Source organism: Heterodontus francisci, unplaced genomic scaffold (genome assembly GCF_036365525.1).
Source record: "Heterodontus francisci isolate sHetFra1 unplaced genomic scaffold, sHetFra1.hap1 HAP1_SCAFFOLD_1256, whole genome shotgun sequence".
Taxonomy (NCBI): Eukaryota; Metazoa; Chordata; class Chondrichthyes; order Heterodontiformes; family Heterodontidae; genus Heterodontus; species Heterodontus francisci.
The window spans coordinates 1-22,114 of NW_027141217.1; the positions used below are offsets into that span (position 1 = coordinate 1).

The following is a 22,114-nucleotide window of genomic DNA, read 5'->3' on the forward strand; positions in this document are numbered from 1 at the left end:
CAGCCCCACTTCTTACTCCCAATTCTCATAGCCCCAATTACCACAGTCCCCCTCTTATCCCAATTCCCACTGTCCCTTGTCCCCAATTCTCACAGCCCCTTCTTACCCCCAATTTCCTTTGCCCCCCCTTGTTCCCCCAATTCCCTTTGCCCCCCTTGTTTCCCCCCAATTCCCACAGCCCCCCCTTGTTTCCCCCCAATTCCCACAGCCCCCCTTGTTTCCCCCCAATTCCCACAGCCCCTGTTGTTACCCCCAATTCTCATAGTCCCCACTTGTCCCCCCAAGATGCTAGTTGTTCCTTCACTTATTTTTCCCCCCTCAACCAACACAGTCACCAGGGGTAGAAATCAGCCAGGGTTCCTTGTACTTCCAACAACTACAGCGAGAAAATGCACATGTGTATTTGTGTGTTTGTGCATGTCTGTGCTGCATGGACGTGTGTGGGTACATGAGTGAACTGTGTATGCACGCTTGTGCATGTCTGTGTGCATGTAACTGTACATGTTTGAGAGTCTGAACTGTGCTTATCTTGTGTGTAAACTGTGTGCGCATGCATATGAATATATCTGCACGTACGATGAATTAGGTTTGGCTCAGATGCCTTTACGTTACTTACACATGAATTAAGCCGTTTAACAAGTGCTGCGGGAGAGAAAGGCTGATATCTTGAGAGCAGTTCCCCATAGGTGAATTGCAGTGAATGCATTTATTATATCTAATAATGCTTCCTCGTGTGCCTGCATTGTGAATCATCAATTGTCATTAATTGATGAGCCATCTTGCATGGCGAGGCAATCGAAGATTAGTGTTTAGTTTTTCATTACAAGAGCTCGAACAGGAGTGTACTTGAATTGGTTTAGTTCACCATTATTTCTGTAAATGAAGTTTCATATGTAAGCCGAATTAGATAAATTGATGCTGGAAATGCTTAGCCTTGAAGAGAAGCAGTTCGCTCACTTATTGTACCATTGTGCAATTGGAGAATTTGTGTTTTATACCAATACACTTTCATAAGTACAGCTGCATAAGGAATAAGTCTTCTCATCTCCGCTCTGGTTCTTTTGCCAGTTAACTTAAATCTGTTCCCTCTGGTTAATGACCTATCTGCTACTGGAAGCAGTTTCTCCTTATTTATTGCATCAGATACTTTAGAAGTTCATTCTCTGTTGTATGGAAACACAGCAGCCAAATTATGGACAGCAAGGTCCCACAGACAGCATTAAGGGAATGACCATTTAACCTGTTCTTGTTGATGTTGTTTGAGAGATAAATATTGGCCAGGACACTGGGAGTACTCCTTGCAGGTATTCGAATAATGAATGCTGCTCTTAGTCCAGCTTAGAGAGTAGATGAGCGCTTAGCATAGCACAGAATTATCAGCCTAAATTACATGCTCAGGATCCTAGATTGCGGCTTGAACCCATATACTTTTGACTCAGCCAAGAGTTCGACAAACTGACCCAAGCTTGGGTTTTGTTTGAATAACGCCCGATTTGCTGCACTGGCTAGTACAGTTCTGTCACTGTGTAACAGTGGAGTACAGTACTGTTGGGTACAGGGCTGTTACTGCAGAACACGGGTACAGTACTGGTGGATACAGGTCTGTTCGTGTATAACACTGGTACAGTACTGGTGGATACAGGTCTGTTAGTGTATAACACGGGTACAGTACTGGTGGATACAGGTCTGTTCGTGTATAACACTGGTACAGTACTGGTGGATACAGGTCTGAGAGTGTATAACACGGGTACAGTACTGGTGGATACAGGTCTGTTAGTGTATAACACGGGTACAGTACTGGTGGATACAGGTCTGTTAGTGTATAACACGGGTACAGTACTGGTGGATACAGGTCTGTTCGTGTATAACACTGGTACATTACTGGTGGATACAGGTCTGAGAGTGTATAACACGGGTACATTACTGGTGGATACAGGTCTGTTAGTGTATAACACGGGTACAGTACTGGTGGATACAGGTCTGAGAGTGTATAACACGGGTACATTACTGGTGGATACAGGTCTGTTAGTGTATAACACGGGTACAGTACTGGTGGATACAGGTCTGTTAGTGTATAACACGGGTACATTACTGGTGGATACAGGTCTGAGAGTGTATAACACGGGTACATTACTGGTGGATACAGGTCTGTTAGTGTATAACACGGGTACAGTACTGGTGGATACAGGTCTGAGAGTGTATAACACGGGTACAGTACTGGTGGATACAGGTCTGTTAGTGTATAACACGGGTACTGTACTGGTGGATACAGGTCTGTTCGTGTATAACACTGGTACATTACTGGTGGATACAGGTCTGTTAGTGTATAACACGGGTACAGTACTGGTGGATACAGGTCTGTTCGTGTATAACACTGGTACATTACTGGTGGATACAGGTCTGAGAGTGTATAACACGGGTACAGTACTGGTGGATACAGGTCTGATAGTGTATAAAATGGGTACAGTACTGGTGGGTACAGGTCTGTTGGTGTATAACACGGGTACAGTACTGGTGGGTACAGATCTGATAGTGTATAAAATGGGTACAGTACTGGTGGGTACAGGTCTGTTGGTGTATAACACGGGTACAGTACTGGTGGGTACAGATCTGTTCGTGTATAACACGGGTACAGTACTGGTGGATACAGGTCTGTTCGTGTATAACACGGGTACGGTACTGGTGGATACAGATCTGTTCGTGTATAACACGGGTACAGTACTGGTGGTTACAGGTCTGTTAGTGTATAACACGGGTACAGTACTGGTGGATACAGATCTGTTCGTGTATAACACGGGTACAGTACTGGTGGTTACAGGTCTGTTAGTGTATAACACGGGTACAGTACTGGTGGATACAGATCTGTTCATGTATAACACGGGTACAGTACTGGTGGTTACAGATCTGTTCGTGTATAACACAGGTACAGTACTGGTGGTTACAGGTCTGTTAGTGTATAACACGGGTACAGTACTGGTGGATACAGATCTGTTCGTGTATAACACGGGTACAGTACTGGTGGATACAGATCTGTTCGTGTATAACATGGGTACAGTACTGGTGGTTACAGGTCTGTTAGTGTATAACACTGGAGTTCATTACTGGTTGTTACCTGTTGCATCCAGATTTTTTAAAGCTGCCATACAAACAGAAGTACCACCAAGTCACAACTACACACCATACCATTGCCATTTGTTTACATTAGCTTCTGAATATCTGAGTGCACTGCCTGTGTTGCTATTTGATGCTTTAGCAGGAGGTTTCCCAGTGTGGCAATAAAGAACATGTTGTAAACTTCCGTTAACACCCTATCTGTACTAATGCTTTGTCTTTCAACACACCATTAACATATTGTTTACCTTTGCTCCATGACCTTTTGGTCAGCTATGTGGCCTTGTCCAATCTACACCTTCTCCTTTGTTATCTCTTGCCCCACCCCCTGCCTCACTTGCTTATAACCTTTGACATTTCTAATATTTGCCAGTTCCGAAGAAGGGTCACTGACCCGAAACGTTAACTGCTTCTCTTTCCACAGATGCTGCCAGACCTGCTGAGTGGTTCCAGCATTTCTTGTTTTTATTTCAGATTTCCAGCATCCGCAGTATTTTGCTTTTATTATTATGTTGTAAACCTCACCTGTTGGCTCGGAAATAGGACCCTGACCCTGATGGCTATCCAGGGAACCCTGCTGGATCACACGTGGGTGCTGGATGACCAGTTCCAACTGGAATGTGATGCCACTTGGAATCAGATAACCGAGCAGCAATTGCCATACCCAAACCGTGGAAGGGATGGTGTAGGAATAAATCTTTCTCTCTCCATATCATCAGGTTTGACATGGGGTAGGGGAGTCATGAGCGTTTGTCATGTGTAGTTTCCATTTGGTTGCTGGATATTTATTGTGTTTTTTTTCCCTAGGCGTCCAGGCAAGCATCTGGCATTCCAGGGATGACGCCTACAGAGGAGAAGTAAGTCAAACCTTTGCTCTGCAGGCCTGAAGCTTTGTTTACAAGAAAAAAGAAAGGCTTGCATTTATAGAGTGCCTTTATGACCACACAACATCCCAAAGCACTTTACAGCTAATTAAGCGCTTTTGAAGTATTGGCATTGTTACAGTGTAGGAAATGGTGCAGCTAATTTGTGCACAGTAAGATCCCACAAACAACAATGAGATAATGACCAGATAATCTGTAGTGATATTCATTGAAGGATAAATATTGACAGGATCACCCAGGAGAACTCCCTCCTCTCTTAGAACTGGTGCTGTGGGATCTTTTAAATCCACCTTTTTTCACATTCAGGGATAGGGGTGTTGCTGGCAAGACCATCATTTGTTGCCCATCCCTAATTGCCCTTGAGAAGGTATTGGTGAGCCGCCATCTTGAACCGCTGCAGTCTACTGTAGGTATGAACACAATCCTTGTATGGAGGGAGTTCCAGGATCATGACCCAGTGGAGCTGAAGAAAAGGCCGTATAGTTCCAAGTTAGGATGACGTGTGACTTGGAGGGGAACTTGCAGGTGGTGTGTTCCCATGCATCTGCTGTCCTTGTTCTTCCAGATGGTGGAGATCGCGGGTTTGCAAGATGCTGTCGGAGAAACCTATTTCAGTTGCTGCAGTGCATCTTCTAGATACTTAATACTGCTGCCACTGTGCGCCGGTGGTGGAGGGAATGAATGTTTAAGGTGGATGGGGTGCCAATCAAGCAGGCTGTTTGTTCCAGATGATGTTGAGCTTCTTGAGTATTTTTGGAGTTGCACTCATCTAGACGAGTGGAGAATATTCCATCACACTCCTGACTAGTGCCTTGTAGATAATGGACAGGCTTTGAGGACTGAGAAAGTGAGTCACTCGCTGTAGAATTCACAGCCTCTGACCAGCTCTTGTAGCTACGGTATTTATATATCTTGTTGGTTAAGTTTCTGGTCAAAGGTCTCCCCATTTCCTCCACCTTGCACCCAAGCCCCTACTCTGGATCTGTCTCTCCATTCCTCCCTGCTCTGGGTCTGTCTCCCCATTCTTCCTGCTTTGACTTTGACTGCAACTATTTGTTTTTCCTATTTGTTTTTCCTCCTCAGGGATGGAAATCTCCCAGATATTGTAAGCACAGGGAGCCTTCATCAATTCCTAGTCAATCTTCATGAAAAATATGGATCACTGGCATCTTTCTGGTTTGGGCAACGCCTGGTGGTCAGTTTCGGCTCCGTAGCCCTCCTGAAGGAGCACATCAATCCAAACCGAACCTGTAAGTGCTGCTAATATTATGTACACGGTCTGGACAGATCATCACAACTGAGCAGGAGACAGCTGACTCCTGAATGCTCTTGGGGAAACGCTCAACACTTTGAAATCATTTATCAGTTGAGTGATGGATACCCTGAACTGAGCTACAGGCTGAAATCTAATGGAGAGGTTTAGGGGGTTTATATATAGAATAACAGATACCCGGCGGTGAGTCACAGGCTGAAATCTAGGGATTGAGTGGTTTATATAAACGTACACACTCCCATAGAATTTCTAGTAGGAGTCACTGTTCAGGCATGGGAACGTTACCTAAGCCAGGGGCACTGAGGCCAGTTATACTGGCCCGACTGCTGTCCTGGGCATCAGCAGTTAACACGACACAGTTCAGAGCTCAAACCATGCTTCAGTGTTATGCCGGTCTCTGAACAACTTGAGGAAAATTCCAGTTATATAACTCGGCTGTTATTTTTTTATTTTATGAATTTCTTCCTGCTGCTGCCTAGCTGATCCATTTGAGACAATGCTGAAATCGTTACTGGGGTATCAGTCTGATTTTGGAGGCAATGCCGTTGAGAGTCACGTGAGGAAGAAAGTTTATGAGACGGGAGTGAACAAAGCCATCCAAAGCAACTTCGCTGTCATACTGAAGGTAACTGGATTCCTGCAGTGTTCAAACTTTCTTCACCTTTTTTCATGCTCTGCCATCTCTCTTACCTTATTTGACTGCCTTTCCAATTTTCTCCTTCCTTGAAACCATTGGCCATCACTGGTCACCATTCCGTTACAACAAATTGAATCTCCTTGTCCTTCTCGATTGTCTGCAACCATGGTAAACTGCACCATTCTCCGCAAGTGCCTCTCCACTGTCGTCCAGCTGGGTGAGACTGCTCTCGTCTGATTTGGTTCTTATCTGTCCAATTGTCGCAGAGAATCATCTGCAATAGCTTCTGTTTGTGCTCCCGCACTGTTGCAACAATGGCTTCGGTCTTCCCAATATTTAGTTGATGGACATTTTTGCTGATCTGAAACTAGTCCCAGAACCCTTTGTGACGTCTCCCCCAGAACCATAGATCACTGAAGGCAGCAGCACAGGTAGATAAGGTGATTAGGAAGGCTTTATTAGCCGAGGCATGGAATATAAGAGCAGGGAGGTTATGATGGAACTGTACAAAACGCTAGTTAGGCCAAAGCTGGAGTACTGTGTACAGTTCTGGTCGCCACACTAAAGGAAGGATGTGATTGCACTGGAGAGGGTGCAGAGGAGATTCGACAGGATGTGGCCTGGGCTGGAACATTTCAGCTATGAAGAGAGATTGAAAAGGCTAGGGTTGTTTTCTTTAGAGCAGAGAAGGCTGAGGGGGGACCTGATTGAGGTATGCAAAATTATGAGGGGCATCGATAGGGTAGATAGGAAGAAACATTTTCCCTTAGCGGAGGTGTCAATAACCAGGGGGCATAGATTTAAGTTACAGGGGCTGGAGGTTTAGAGGGGATTTGAGGAAAAATGTTTCCACCCAGCCGGTGGTTGGAATCTGGAACACACTGCCTGAAGGGGTGATAGAGGCAGGAACCCTCACAACAGTTAAGAAGTATTTAGATGAGCACTTGAAACGCCATAACATACAAGGCTACGGGCCAAGTGCTGGAAAATGGGTTTAGACTAGATCGGTTTGATGGCCGGCATGGATACGGTGGACAAAAGGGCCTGTTTCTGTTCTGTACAACTCTATGACTCTATGAAACCTTTGTGATTACTCCCCCAAGACCCTCTGTGACTACTCCCACAGACTCTTCAACTACTCCTCCAGACCCTCTGCGACTATCCCTCCCCACCTCCCCCACCACTCCGGTCATTCTGCGACTAACCCTGCCCTCACCCACCCAGTCCCTCTGCGACTGCACCCCCCGGACCCTCTGCGACTGCACCCCCCGGACCCTCTGCGACTGCACCCCCCGGACCCTCTGCGACTGCACCCCCCGGACCCTCTGCGACTGCACCCCCCGGACCCTCTGCGACTGCACCCCCTCCCTCTTCGACCCCCTGCGACTGCCCCCCCTCCCCCAACGACCCCCTGCGACTGCCCCCCCTCCCCCAACGACCCCCTGCGACTGCCCCCCTCCCCCAACGACCCTCTGCGACTGCCCCCCTCCCCCTTCGACCCTCTGCGACGAGCCCCCCTCCCCCAACGGTCCTCTGCGACTAGCCCCCTCCCCCTTCGACCCTCTGCGACTCCCCTCCTCCCTCTGCGACTACTCCTGCAGACCTTCTGTGAGTATCCCTCCCCACCCGCTCCCCGGTCACTCTGCAACTAACGCCAACCCCCCCGACACCCTACAACTAATTTCCCCCCACCCACGATCCTCCATGATTTCCCCTCCCAAGACTGTCTGCGACTAACCCATCAGACCCTCTGTAACTATTCCGCACCCCCCCCCATCCCCCAACCAGGCCCTCTTTGACTAACCCCTCTGTATCTACCCCGCTAGATCCTCCTCGTCTAGCATCCTGGACCCTATGTGGATATCAGCTCCCCTCCCCGGGCTCTCTGCGACTACCCCCAGACTCTCTGAAGCAACCCTGCACACCACCCTCTGAAAACCCCTGTCCCTTAGAACCCCCACTCCCAACCCTCTGAGCAACCTTCCCCTCCCCACCCACCCCTCACCCCCATCACCCCCAACAAACTCTCTGGTGCGCTCCGTCCACCCCACCTCTGCCAACCCACTGATGTGCTTCTCCGGCCCCCTCGTGTGCACCCCCACCCCTGACCCTCTGGAACCTTCCTTAACCACCATTTGAAATTTTGGAAGCTGGATTTTATTTCCTTCAATGTCAAGTGCCCGATTGGCCTCAACCCTCCACCAGAAGCTCGTGGATTTAAATCCCACCATAAGACCTGAGGCCATAATGTAGACTGACTCCTCAGTACAGTTCTGTGTGACACTGTGCTGTCGAAGGTGACATCCTTCGGATGAGACATTATAATTTCTCTTGTGAGCAGTGATTGTTGTAATACCTGATTCTTGCCATTCTGTGGGGTTGTAGGTAACTTTAGGACTGCGCAGTGTCTCACAGCAATAATGATGGCTTCTGTTCGCATGTTGGTGCAATAAAACATCTCGCTGTCGGCGCTGGAACAGAACTGCCCTGTACTGCACCTGGTGTACAGCTTAGTGATTGCAATTAGAGTACTGTGCAGTTTTCGGTTCCGCACGGTAGGAAGGATGTTGAAGCAGTAGAGAGGGTACAGCACTGATGGGCTAGGATGCTGCCTGTAATAAGAAGTACAAATATGAAGAAAGACTTGAAAAACTGGGATTCTTTTGTTAGAACGCAGAAGATTACAGTGTGATGTGATAATGGTCTACAAAATTATGAAGGGATGGGTTAGCTTAAATTTCCACCTTGTCCAGCGCCGTTGTATCGTAGCTGGAGTGTGTACTGTCTGCAGGATGCACAGCAGCAGCTCACCAAGGCTTTTTTGACAGCACCTCCCAAATCAACCACCTCTAGCACTTAGCAGGACAAGGGCAGCAGGTGCCTGGGGACACCATCACCTCCACGTTCCCCTTCGATTCACGGACCATCCAATATACATCACCGTTCCTTCATTTTGACTGAGTAAAGATCCTGGAATTCTGTACTTAACAGCATTCTGCGAGCACCTTCACAACATGGACCGCTGCGAATCAAGAAGGTGGCTCATCATCAGCACCTTCTCAAGGCAACTAGGCAATAGAAATGCCCACATCCCAGCAATCAATTTTTAAAAATTGATGAAAAAATATACTGCTTTCAGTGATTGAGAGGTCTAAAATGAGGAGGAATGGATATAAAATTAAATTTTAATGATTTTAGGACAGATAGCAGGAGAACTCATTTTGCATAAAGGGTTTTTGAGACTGAATTCACTACTGAAGGAAACATTTAAAAATAACCAGCACTTGTCTGGTTCCATTCTTACCTCCCGAGTTGTAATCAGAGAATCACCTGCAATGGCTCCTCTTTTCACTCTTGCACTGTTACCTCTGGAGTCCCCTAAGGATCTATCCTCGAACCACTTCTATTTCTCATTTACATGCTGCCCCTTGGCGATATCATCTGAAAACACATCGGGTTCCACATGTGTGTTGGCGACACTCAGCTCTGCCTCACCACCACCTCTCTTGAACCATCCACTGTCTCTAATTTGTCAACTGCTTTTTTGACATCTAGTAGTGGATGAGCAGAAATTTCTTCCAACAATATATCAGGAAGACTGAAGCTATTGTCTTTGGATCCCGCCACAAACTCCACTTTCTGCCCATCATTTCCATCCCTCTCTGGCAACTGTCTGAAGCTAAACCAGACCATTCACAGCATTCGGTGTTGTGTTTGACTCTGAGATAAGCTTCTGACCACATTTCTGCTCTGTCACTAAGACTGCCGACTTCCACCTGCATAATATTACCTATAGCTCAGCCTATCTGCCACTGAAACTCTCATCCATGTTTTTGATGCCTCGAGACTTGGCTCTTCCAATGTTGTCCTGCCTGGCCTCCCATCTTCCACCCTATTTAAACTTGTGCACATCCAAAACTCTGCTGCCCACATCTTAACATGCATCAAATCTTGTTCACTCATCATCCTTGTGCTTGCTGACCTACACTGGCTCAGAGTCCAAAAATATTTCAATTTTGAAATCCTCATCTTTGTTTTCAAATCTCTCTTGTCTTCAACCTTCCCTATCTCTGTAACCTCTTCCAGACCTACAAGCCTTCAAGATCTCTGCGCTGCTCCAATTCTGGGATCTTGCGCATCCCCAATTTTAAACGTTCCACTGTTAGCGACTGTGCCTTCAGCTGCCTTGTCCCTAAGCTGTGGAATTCCCTCCCTAAATCTCACTACCTCTTTATCCTTCTTTGATTCTCATTAAAACCTACCTCTTTGACCAAGCTTTTGATAATCTGTCCTGATGTAATCTGCAGCTTGATGTCAAAATTGTTTCTGTTAAGCACCTTGGGACACTTTGCTACATTAAAGGTTTGATATAAACGAAAGTTGTTGTTGGTTAGATAGGTGGTTTAAATAAAATGGGATAAAGGGATATGGGAGCAGAATGAGCAAATAGAACTGGTTGGGTTGAGCAGCCTGTTTTGTAAAAGAAGACTGTTTCTCAAAAAACTGGTAAAGATACACTCACTCCCTTCATATAAGGTACAGACTGCCAATTAACATGTTGACCCCCACCCCCGCCAAGAGACCACCCCTTGACTGAGTTTGTAGGAGGTGTAATAAGTGCCAAAAGTACATGAGAGCATCACTAAGACCTGTGAACAAGACTTCCTGCAGCAATTAAGCTACTCTGCAGTCCACACCGGGACTGAAACAGCACCGTCGATCCCACAGTTTCTGCTTATTGAAATTCAGGAAAAGAAAACGTTCTTTCCACACAGCTACATCTCCTCTGATGCCATACACTTGACTTTTTCCAACAAGCCTCCTGTGAGGCATTTTATTGAATGCCTTGTGAAAATCCATACACACCCACAACTATTTCATTCCCTTAATCTATCTAGTTCTTCAAGAACTGTTTATTAAACTTGCCAAACACAATTTGCCTTTAATCAATCTGTACTGGCTGCTCTTGATTAACCCTGTGTTTCTAAATCGTCACCAATTTTATCTTGAACCAACAATTCTAAGGGTTCGCCCGCAACTGATGTTAGACTAACTGACTATGGTTACCTGGTCTGTAGTTACCAGGTTTATCCTACCTTCTCTCCTTCATCAAGGGTCTTGCATCAACTACTCTCCAGCCCCATGGCACAATTTGTATATTGAAAGCAAATTGAAAAATTGTTGCCAGATGCTCTTGTATCTCCTCTGACTTCTTTCAACAGCCACAGGTTCAGCCTTCAGGGCCTAGTTACTGATCCACCTTGTGCTTTGCTAATTCCTTTACAACCAATTCCTTCTCTCCAGTTATCTCTTAACAATTGTTCCATATCTTCCTCTAGCACAGACTGTGTATGAGTGACAGAGGAGCTGGTATCTGACAGTAGCTAGGAAATTGTATCTTCTTTGTGTTTTCTGTCTCGCTGTGGGGAAATCTCAAGCCTCCCCACCAGACATTGAATCGGAACACGGCTGAGAACCTGAGCATGGACTCCCGCTCTTTGACAAGTAACAACTTTTTCCCTCCAGTATTGAAAATGAATAAACCAGTGAGTATAGTGAATGGAGATGTCAGTGCTCATGTTGTTCACCATCTGACAGGGTTCTATTCATTGCTGAATCAGGGCAGGCTTCACCTGTAATTCCCTGCAGTTTATAGCAGATTTTACGCTGAAATTTGGCCATTCCCCCACCATCTCGCCTGACACTCTTGGGGAATGGTTCCAAAGCCCCCATTACCTCTCCCAAACAACTGTTGTTGATGAGTTAGCCAAGAGAGTGAATGCTGGCTAAGGATGGGATGCGTAGCAGCTGCCTGTAGATTCTAGTCCCTGTTTTGTTGCACTTAATTCCAGTGGAGCATTAAAACCCATCTGGTTCACTAATGTCCTTTAGGGAAGGAAATATGCCATCCTTTTTGGTCTGGCCTACATGTGACTCCAGACCCACAGCAATGTGGTTGACTCTTAAATGCTCTCTGACATGGCTGAGCAAGCCACTCAGTTATCAGATGCCACTTAGATGGGCAATAAATGCTGGCCTAGCCAGTGATGCCCACATCCCACAACAAATAAAAAAAACTATATAGCCCTCATTAAAACATGCCAAAAGAGTTGCCAGTGTGAGGACTAATTGTACCTCCTCCTAAACTATAAGAATCAATTACAATATATATCAACTGTTTATGTAAAGTTGGTGCTTATTTAATATCGTTTCTGGCATTCAGTGTAAGTGTCAAGAATTCATTGGGTAGACACAAAGTAAATCTCCATATACTGTCCCTTCAGACATTGCATGGCAGGTACTGCATGGTTAGGTTTAGAGTTAAGCTCCCTCTACACTGTCCAATCAAATACTCCCAGGGCAGGTACAACACAGGTTAGATACAGTCTAAAGCTCCCTGTGCACTACCTGATCAATGTCCTCAGGCCTATCTGCTGAAAACCTGACAGTTTTCTGCTTTGCACTGTGAGTGAGTTTCGAGGTTAATGCTGAGTTCTTGTGAACCAGGGATCACTAGGAGTAGTGTCGTGCCACCAGTCGTTAAACAACCAGTTTGATTCCTCCTAGTCTTTTCCCTTCTCCTTCCCTCAGCTAGCAGACGAGCTGGTAACGAAGTGGCTGTCATATCCTGAATCTCAGCACGTCCCTCTGTGCCAGCACATGTTGGGCTTTGCCATGAAGTCCGTCACGCAGGCGGCAATGGGAAGACGTTTCGAAAGTGATCAAGAAGTAATCCGCTTCCGAAAGAACCATGAATCGGTGAGTGCGTTGGGGTGGACTACAGCGCTGAGCGATCGCACCCAATTTTGGGGGTGGAGTCATTTTCAACCATGCTGCTGTTCTTTCCACGCAAATTAATTATACGCAGTCTCCTTTGATTGAATGCAATGGGACTGCTACAGAGGAAGGAGCTCTTCCCATGATGGCTCATTCGGTACGAACCTGACCCAAATAGACCAGGAATGTTGGAGGTTTGAACGCTGGTCTGTGTACTATGTGGTGCTGTCAGGGAACCTTCGCTTAGTTTTACTCTTCTAACCTATGCCAGTTTGAAGCCCTTCTACCACAGCTTAAATGAATTAGTTTAGATGGGTCAAGCTAATCAGTGAGATCAGTTCAGTGATGCAAAAGATGGCAGGGATATCTGTGTTTCCAAGCATTCTTTGGGGGAGTTTACCTCACTTTATGCAGGGGTTTTCATACTTTTGTGTGTGTCCTGCGGTAATTATCGCTTCACACCAGGGACCCTCTGCAAATATCGACATGCTTTCGGAGCCCTCTAAAAATATCATTATGCTCCAGGCACCCTGTGTAAACATCGACACACTCTAAGGAACCTTTGCAAATATGAACATACTGCAAGGACCATCTAAATATAGACACACCGCAAGGACCCTCTGCAAATATCAGCACCCACCAGGGAACCTCTGTAAATATCGACACTCTTCAGGGACCCCCTGTAAATAGTAACACTCTCCATGGACACTCTGTAAATATCGACACATTCCCAGAGAATTGGCACAATCACAAGAATCCTTTGCAAATATTAGCATGCTCCCCAAGAAGTCCTGATAATATTAGCGGACGCTCAAGGAATCTTAATATTTTCACAGATCTGTATCAAAACCCTGATATTCTGAGATGTGTACCATTGCCATAGTATTCTAAGATGTGTACCATTTGCCCTGGTATTCTGAAAGGTGCACCATTGCCCCTGGTATTCTAAGATATGTACCATAACCCTGATATTCTGAGATGTGTACTATTTCCCTTGGTATTCTGAGATGTGTACCTTTACTCCTAGTATTCTGAGATGTATACCATTTCTCCTGGTATTCTGAGACCTGCCTTGTGTTTGCTTTCAGATTTGGTCAGAGATTGGAAAAGGATTTTTGGATGGATCCCTTGATAAAAGCTCCCCCAGGAAAGAGCATTACGAAGAGGGTAACTTAGTCCTGTTGCAGGCCTGTGGTAGTGCTTTTTAGGGAATGTTGTTTAAGTGGTTACTGAAACATAAACCAGAGTGCTTCCAACTACGAGTTCCAGCTTTGATTGCTAGCCTATGTTGGATTAGCCGATGTAGTCTGGGGAGGGGACAGCAGGCAATGCACTTCAATTGGTTCGGCATCCCTGGATTCAAGAGGAGAAAGCATTCTGGGATTCCCACTCCTATCTACTAATATCTGCTAGAATGTGTATATATATGTGTATGCGAGTGTCTCTGTCAATGAAGAAATTGATTCTTCGTGTGGTTGAATATCGTGCTTGCACTTAATACCAGGTTCACAGAGGAAGAATAGCCCCTTGAGTGAAGGACCTAGGGACACTCAGCAGCTGTAGATCTATATACCAACTGCCTTGAGGAGAGAAGAGAAGGACACAGTAGATTTGAGTGCTGACCCTTCACCCCTCTGATCTGGGTTTCAATCTGAATTGTTTGAGAGTTTGAGTCTTGATTGAGTTTTCCTTGGTGTGAGGTCACAGTGCCGTAAGAATGGTGAGTGGGCCAGCTAATGTGCAGGAAATAGTGACAATTTCAGGCAGTAGAAGACCTTCAGTCCATCGAGCCCACCTATCCATTGTACTTCCTTGGGTCATATCATGTAACCCTGAATCCCATTTGTTGAATAGAACCTGTCTGGTTCCTTTTTGAAACCCATCCTGTTCTACCACCCGTACTGGTATTCTGTTACTTTGTAACTGTTTTCTTTTATTGTGCTTAATTTGTAAATATAAGAACATACCAAAGAAATAGGCCATTTGGTCCTTCAAGCCTGTGCATTGTTCAGTACAATCATGGCTGATATTCTACTTCAACTCCACCTTCCCCATATCTCTTGATTCCCTATGTATCCAAAATCTATCGATCTCTTGTCTTAATATACTCAACGTCTGAGCATCCACAGCCCTCTGGGTAGAGAATTCCAAACACTCTCAGTCCTTTGAGTGAAGAAATTTCTTATCATATCAGTCCTAAATGGCAGACCCCTTGATCCTTATTCTGAGACTGTGACCCTTACTTCTAGACTCCCCAGCCAGGGGAAACATCCTCGTATCATGTATCCTGTGAAGCCACTTAAGAATTTTACAAGTTTCAATGAGGTCATCTCTAATTTTTCTAAACTTTAAGGAATACACAGAATCTCACAGAATTGTTAGAATGCAGAAGGCGGCCATTCGGTCCATCGTGTCTGCACCAGGTCTCCGAAAATGCAATTCACTTTGTGCCATTCCCCCGCCTTCTCTCCGTAACCCTGCACATTCATTCTTTCATATGAAAGTCTAATTCCCTTTTGAATGCTTCAATGAACCTGCCTCCACCACACTGTCAGGCAGTGCATTCCAGCCCTTAACCACTCGCTGCGTAAAGGTTTTTCCTCATGTCACTTTTGCTTCTCTTACCCATTGCTATAATTCTGTGCCCTCTCCTTCTCGATCCTTTCACAAGTGGGAACAGTTTCTCCCTATCTACTCTGTCCAGATCCCTCATGATTTTCAGTACCTCTATCAAATCATCTCTCAGCCTTCTCTTCAAGAAAAACAGCCCTAACTTCTCCAGTCTATCTTCATAACCGAAGTTCCTCATCCCTGGAATCATTCTTGTGACTCTTTTCTGTACTCTCTGCAATGCCCTCACCTCTTTCCTAAAGTGTGGTGCCCAGACTGAATGCAAATACTGCAGCTGAGGCTGAACTAGTGTTTTATACAAGTTCAACATAACATCCAAGCCCAGGATACTGTATGCTTTATTGACCGCTCTCTCAACCTGTCCTGCCACCTTCAATGACTTATGCACATATACACTCAGGTCCCTCTGCTCCTGCACCCCCTTTAGAATTGTACCCTTTATTTTATATTGTCTCTCCATGTTCTTCCTACTAAAATGAATCACTTCATATTTCTCTGCATTGAACTTCATCTGCCACCGATCGCCCATTCCACCAACTTGTCTATGTCCTTTTGAAGTTCTACACTATCCTCCTCACAGTTCACAAATTCTTCCAAGTTTCATATCATCCGCAAACTTTGAAATTATGCCCTGTACACCAAGGTCTAGGTCATTAATGTATATCAGGAAAAGCAAAGGGTCCCAAACTGATCCCTGGGGAACTCCACTACAAATACGCCCCTAGCCAGGAAAATATCCATTAACCAGGACTCTTTGCTTCCTGTCACTCAGCCAATTCTGTATCCATGTTGCATGTTGCTACCGTCCCTTTTATTTCATGAACTATAACTTTGCTCACAAGTCTGTTGTGTGGCACAGTATCAAATGCCTTTTGAAAGTCCATGTACACCACATCAGCTCATCAACCTGTTACCTCCTCAAAAAAACTCCAGCAAGTTAGTTAAACATGATTTTCCCTTCAGAAATCTGTGCTGGCTTTCTTTAATTAACCCGCAATTGTCCATGTGACCATTTTTTGTCCTGAATTATTCTTTCTAGAAGTTTCCCCACTATCGAAGTTAAACTGACTGGCCTGTAGTTGCTGGGCTTGTTTTTACACCCTTTTTTGAACAAGGGTGTAACGTTTGCAATTCTCCAGTCCTCTGGCACCACCCCCGAGTCTAAGGAAGACTGAAAAATTATGGCCAGTGCCTCTGCAATTTCCATGTCACTTCCCTCAGTATCCTTGGATGCATCTCATCTGGTCCTGGTGCTTTATTCATTTTAAGTACACACAGCCTATCTAATACATCCTCCTTATCAATTTTAAATGCTACTAGTATCTGAATTACCTCCTCTTACACCATTTTCTCGGTTGCAACTTTTTCCTTGGTAAAGACAGATGCAAAGTACACATTTAATACCTTAGCTATGCCCTCTGCTTCCATGCGTAAATCCCCTTTATGGTCCCTAATCGGCCCAACTCCTCCTTTTACCACCCTTTTACTATTTGTGTCTATAGAAAACTTTGGGATTCCCTTTAATGTTAGCTTCCAGTCTCTCTTCATGCTCTCTCTTTGCTTCTCTTATTTGATTTTTCACTTTTCCTCTGGACCTTCCATATTCAGCTTGGTTCTCAATAGTATTTTCTTCCTGGCATCTGTCATGAGCATACTTTTTCCTCTTTATCTTAATCTCTAGCTCTTTTGTCATCCAGGGAGCTCTGGATTTGTTTGCCTTACTTTTCTCCTTCAAGGGAACATCCCTTGACTGTGTCCAAATTATCTCTTCTTTGAAGGTAGCCCATTGTACAGCTACCATTTCTCCTGCCAATATTTGACTACAATTTATTCACCCCAGCTCTGTTCTTAACCCATTGAAGTTGGCTTTCCCCCAGTTAATTATTTTTACTCTGGATTGCTCTTTGTCCTTTTCCATAGTCAGCCTAAACCTTATGATACAATGATCACTGTCCCCTAAATGATCTCCTACAGATACTTGATCTACCTCATTCCCAAGAACCAGGTCTAACAGTGCCTCCTTTTTCGTTGGACTAGAAACATACTGCTGTAGAAAATTTTCCTGAACACACTCTAGGAACTCTTGCCCTTCACTGCCCTTTATACCACTACTATCCCAGTCTATGGATAATTTAAGTCCTCCATTATAACTACCCTATAATTTTTGCACCTCTTTGTAATTTCCTTGCAAAATTGTTCCTCCACCTCCTTCCCTCTAGCTGGTGGCCTGTAGAGAACATCGAGCAATGTAACTGTACCTTTTTTGTTCCTTAGCTCTAGCCAAATTGATTCTGTCCTCGACCCCTCTGGGACATCCTTTTTCTCCAGCACTGCAATGTTCTCCTTAATCAATACCGCCACCCCTCCCTCTTTTTTCCCTTTCCTACCTTTCCTGAACACCACCTTGTATCCGGGAATATTCAATACCCAGTCTTGCCCTTCTTTGAACCAGGTCTCTGTCATAGCCACAAAACATATTTCCGCATATCAATCTGTGCCTGTAACTCACCAATGTTATTAACACTCTGTGCTTTCACCTACATGCACGTTAACCCTGATTTAGTTTTTATTACTTTCTCCCTTACTCTGACCCCACCTAATAACCTACTGTTCTCTACTTTAGTGCTATCTATCTCTCCCAGTATTCTGTGCAGCTTGGTATTCTTCTCTGATATTTCCTTCTGGTTCCCACACCCCTGCTAGTTAGTTTAAACCGTCCCCAATAACACTAGAAAATCGCCCCGCAAGGAAATTTGTCCCGACTCTGTTCAGGTGGGACCCGTCTGACTTATAAGGTCCCACCATCTCCAGAACTGGTCCCAGTGTCCCAGGAATCTAAAGCACTCCCTCCTGCATCATCTTTCCAGTCACGCATTTATCTGCACTCTACTCCTACTTCTATGCTCACTTGCTCGTGGTAGTCTGGAGATTACTACTTTTGAGGTATTGATTGCTAATTTCTTACTGAGCTCACTAAACTCTTTCTGCAGGACTACATCCCTCTTTCTGCCTATGTCGTTGGTACCAACGTGGACCACGACTGCTGACTATTCAACTTCCCCCCCCCCCCTCCCCCCCGCCCCTCAGAGTGCTCTGCAGCCACTCAGTGACATCCTTGACCCTGGCACCAGGGAGGCAACATACCACCCTGGATTCACATCTGCGGCCACAGAAATGTCTGTCTGTTCCCCTGAATATCAAATTTCCTATCACTCTTCCAGTCTTCCTTGTGCCCAACCCCCCCACCCGTGCAACTGAGCCACCTGTGGTGCAGTGGCGTTGGTTCTGGCTGCACACCCCAGATGAACCATCACTTTCCTCAGTATTCAGAACTGAATACCTGTTGGAGAGTGAGATGCACTTAGGGGTCTCCTGAACTACCTGCCTGTTTCTTGACTGTCTGGTGGTCACCCATTCCCTCTCTGCCTGCATACCCTTAAACTGTAGAGTGACCACATCTGTAAATGTGCTATCCACAAAGCTCTCATCCTCATGGATGTCCGGTAATGACACCAGCTGCTGTTGAAGTTCCACAACCCGGAGCTCAAACTGCTGCAACTGATGACACTTCCTGCATATATGGTTATCTACGGGCTGAGAAGCGTCCTGGAGTTCCCACATATAGGACTAGACTTGTCAATCTCTTCTAATTGGACAATCCCCTCATTCCAGGAATCGGTCTAGTGAACCTTTGTTGCACTCCCTCTTAGACAAGTATATCCTGCCCAGGTAAGGAGACCAGAACTCTGCACAGTACTCCAGGTATGGTCTCACCAAGGCCCTATATCATTGCAGTAAGACCTCTTTATTCTTATACTTGAATCCCTTTGTAATAAAGGCAAACATACCATTTGCTTTCCTAATTGTTTGCTGTACCTGCATGTTAACATTCTGAGATTTGTATACAAGGATGCCTAGGCCCCTTGTGCTTAAATTGTGTGCACAGCAGAAAAACTTACTGGGATGCCATTTGTCTAATCTTTTCATAATTTATAAGCACTTGTTCCCTATTTCCACTCGGTATTCTCTTTTTCAAGAGAGAAAGGACCCAGGGTAGTCAGTCTGTTTTGTACGTCATTCCATGGGCAGCGCAGTGGTTAGCACCGCAGCCTCACAGCTCCAGCGACCCGGGTTAGGTTCTGGGTACTGCCTGTGTGGAGTTTGCAAGTTCTCCCTGTGACCGCGTGGGTTTCCGCCGGGTGCTCCGGTTTCCTCCCACAGCCAAAGACTTGCAGGTTGATAGGTGAATTGGTCATTGTAAATTGCCCCTAGTGTAGGTAGGTGGTAGGAGATAGGAGAATTGAGGGAAGGTGGGGATGTGGTAGGGAATATGGGATTAAGTTAGGATTAGTATAAATGGGTGGTTGATGGTGGCCCAAAGGGCCTGTTTCAGTGCTGTATCTCTCAAGTTCTGGGATTGATCATGTAACCCTTTCTTTGTATCCCTTCAATAATTAAATATCATCCTTGGGAGAATCAGCTCCAGAAGGTTTCTATTTAGCGTGATCTGGGATTTGGAAATACCAAGAACCGGCAGCATGGCATACAATTTTCAAAGGATTAACTTTAAAAAAAAAAAAAGAACTTGCATTTATATAGCGCCTTTCATGACCTCAGGATGTCCCAAAATGCATCACAGCCATTGTAGTCACTGTTGTAGAGGAACAGCTTAAGCAAATTAAGTGGGGAGTTTTGTTCAAAATTTCAATAGTCAATAATATTTCAATTTCAATAATCTGAAGCAATAACTCAGGAATAATGCATTAAGGTGGAAAAAATTTGCAAGTGGGCAGGACAATGGGAGATGAAATTTAATACAGACAAGTGATAGAATGTAGGAAGGAAAGGTGGGCAACCCTCTTCTTCCGTAAATGGTGTTGATATAGCTAAGTGTGAGGTTGAAAGAGTCCTAGGAGTCTTAGCAGATTTGAAAGTCAATGTGTCCAACCAGTGCAGAGCAGCAACTAATAAATCCAATGGAATGCTGAACTGAACTCCAGAGCCAAAATAGTCAGAGAGTCATGATCAAAGTGTACAGTGCCCTGGTCAGACCTCACCCTGAGCACTATCTAGATTTGATCACAAGGGAGACGTTCAGTTACAGGAGGCTGTGCAGACAAGAGCCAGGAGGCTACTCCCTCGTGTTAAATGAAAGGCTGTAGAATCCTAGGCTTTTCAACCTGGGAATGAGGCATCTGAGAGGTGATCTTATAGAAGAATACTTTACAGTAAATGGTGTGGTAAAACATAAATCTTGAATATAACTTCAGACTAATCAGAACATTACTATAAGTTAAATAGTCAGGATAGGGCAAGGGGACACAGGTTCAAATTAGTAAAAGGAAATTTTGGGCTGATAGGAAAGTTTTCTTTACCCATAGAGTAATTAACACTTGGAATGGAATCTGAATGAAGAAATAGAGGTTAAAAACCCTTGAATCATTTGAAAAAACAGTTGGATGCTAAAATGGAGCAGGACTGTAGGCTCTAGATGGATGAACGAAAATGGGCCGAATGGCCTTCCTCATCCATGTCCATCTTGTGATCCTGTGTGTGGAGGGATATGTGCTCTAACTCAAGCCTGTGTTGAGCTGTGTTCTGTCCAGTTGAGCACACTCAGGTCCTGTGAAGATAGAATTCAAGGAGGTTAGTCTGGGCAAAGTAGGCTGGTTAACCTCCTATTCTGGGATGTTTATGGAACAACTGTACACATCAGCACAACTCATTCTATTGAATAACTACAAGGTGGGCCCCTCCTGCATGCACACAGGTTTTATTTACAACACAGGGATTGGAATGGTGACTTTTCCTGGCTTGGTATTACTGAGTCACCAGTTCTCAAAATGGACTGTCCCCAAAACAACAGGCATGGTCATCCTGACTGGGGAGGAGGATGTAAAGGGAGAACCTACAAAGAGAAATCTGACTTGTCTCAGTTCCAAGTTTAGGAAGATTTTGTAAAGGCAGTGAGTGCTCATTTTACCTATCTCCCTGTGTTAATAATCAGAGCTCATAGATTTAAAATCATTGGCAAAAGATCTAGAGGGGAAATGAGAAATATTTTCACTCAGTTGTTAGGATCTGGAATGCTCTCTCTGAAAACGCGATGGAAGTTGATTCCATAAATAATTTTAAAAGTGAGTTGGACAGGTACCTGAGAATGACGAACTTACAGAATTATGGACAAAAAGCTGGGATGTGGGACTAAGCATGACTGCTGTTTCAAAGAGCACATGCATGAGGGGCCCAATGGCCTCTTTATGTGCTTTAAATTTCTATGATTCTGTGAATCCATTAGTTTTCATGGTCAATTTTTTTCGTGGTGCCTAATCCATAAGTTACTAGATTTATTGAGAGGTCCAGTTTCACAACTTGCCACAATGGGATTGAATTCACAAGCATGGGGCCCCATAACTGTATCCTTGTAATGCAAAGTAACATATAAGGTTCGTGCTGCCTCCGCTGTGAGTTTGCGAACTGTCAAATATTCTGCAGTTGGAACGGCATCATTGTTGATGGAGCCTGTGTGATGATAACGTGACTGCTAGCAGTGCAGCTCTGTCACGTCTTTCTGCCATCTCTCTGGGCATAGATTGTAGGCCAGACCAGACATAGTGAAAGTGAATCAAATGCAGGAGAATCAATATCTGATTCAAATTATTTGGCTGGTGACTTCCTGTAAATCTCTTGGAATCTAGCATTCTATTGATTGTACTGTCTGTCTGGTATAAGACAGCAATTGAAATTGAGAAGAAACCAGGCACTGGGAATTCTTCATATTGACTTCATTACTGGTCTGCA

The 22,114-nt window shown here is 44.9% G+C and overlaps 1 protein-coding gene across 3 annotated transcripts in view; it reads left to right on the forward strand.

Moving 5' to 3' along the window:
- The first annotated feature begins 3,810 nt into the window (after positions 1-3,810).
- Positions 3,811-22,114, forward strand: part of cyp20a1 (cytochrome P450, family 20, subfamily A, polypeptide 1) — a 52,157-nt gene continuing 33,853 nt past the window's right edge. The window contains exons 1-6 of one of the 3 annotated variants that reach the window (XM_068026858.1): positions 3,811-3,830; positions 3,919-3,968; positions 5,079-5,245; positions 5,748-5,893; positions 12,473-12,664; positions 13,771-13,849. In XM_068026858.1, coding sequence (XP_067882959.1) covers positions 3,949-3,968; positions 5,079-5,245; positions 5,748-5,893; positions 12,473-12,664; positions 13,771-13,849 — 604 coding nt within the window. In that variant the 5' untranslated portion in view covers positions 3,811-3,830; positions 3,919-3,948. Of the gene's footprint in view, positions 3,831-3,918; positions 3,969-5,078; positions 5,246-5,747; positions 5,894-12,472; positions 12,665-13,770; positions 13,850-22,114 lie in introns of those variants that run through there. The other 2 variants (XM_068026856.1, XM_068026857.1) reach the window with 2 other exon arrangements.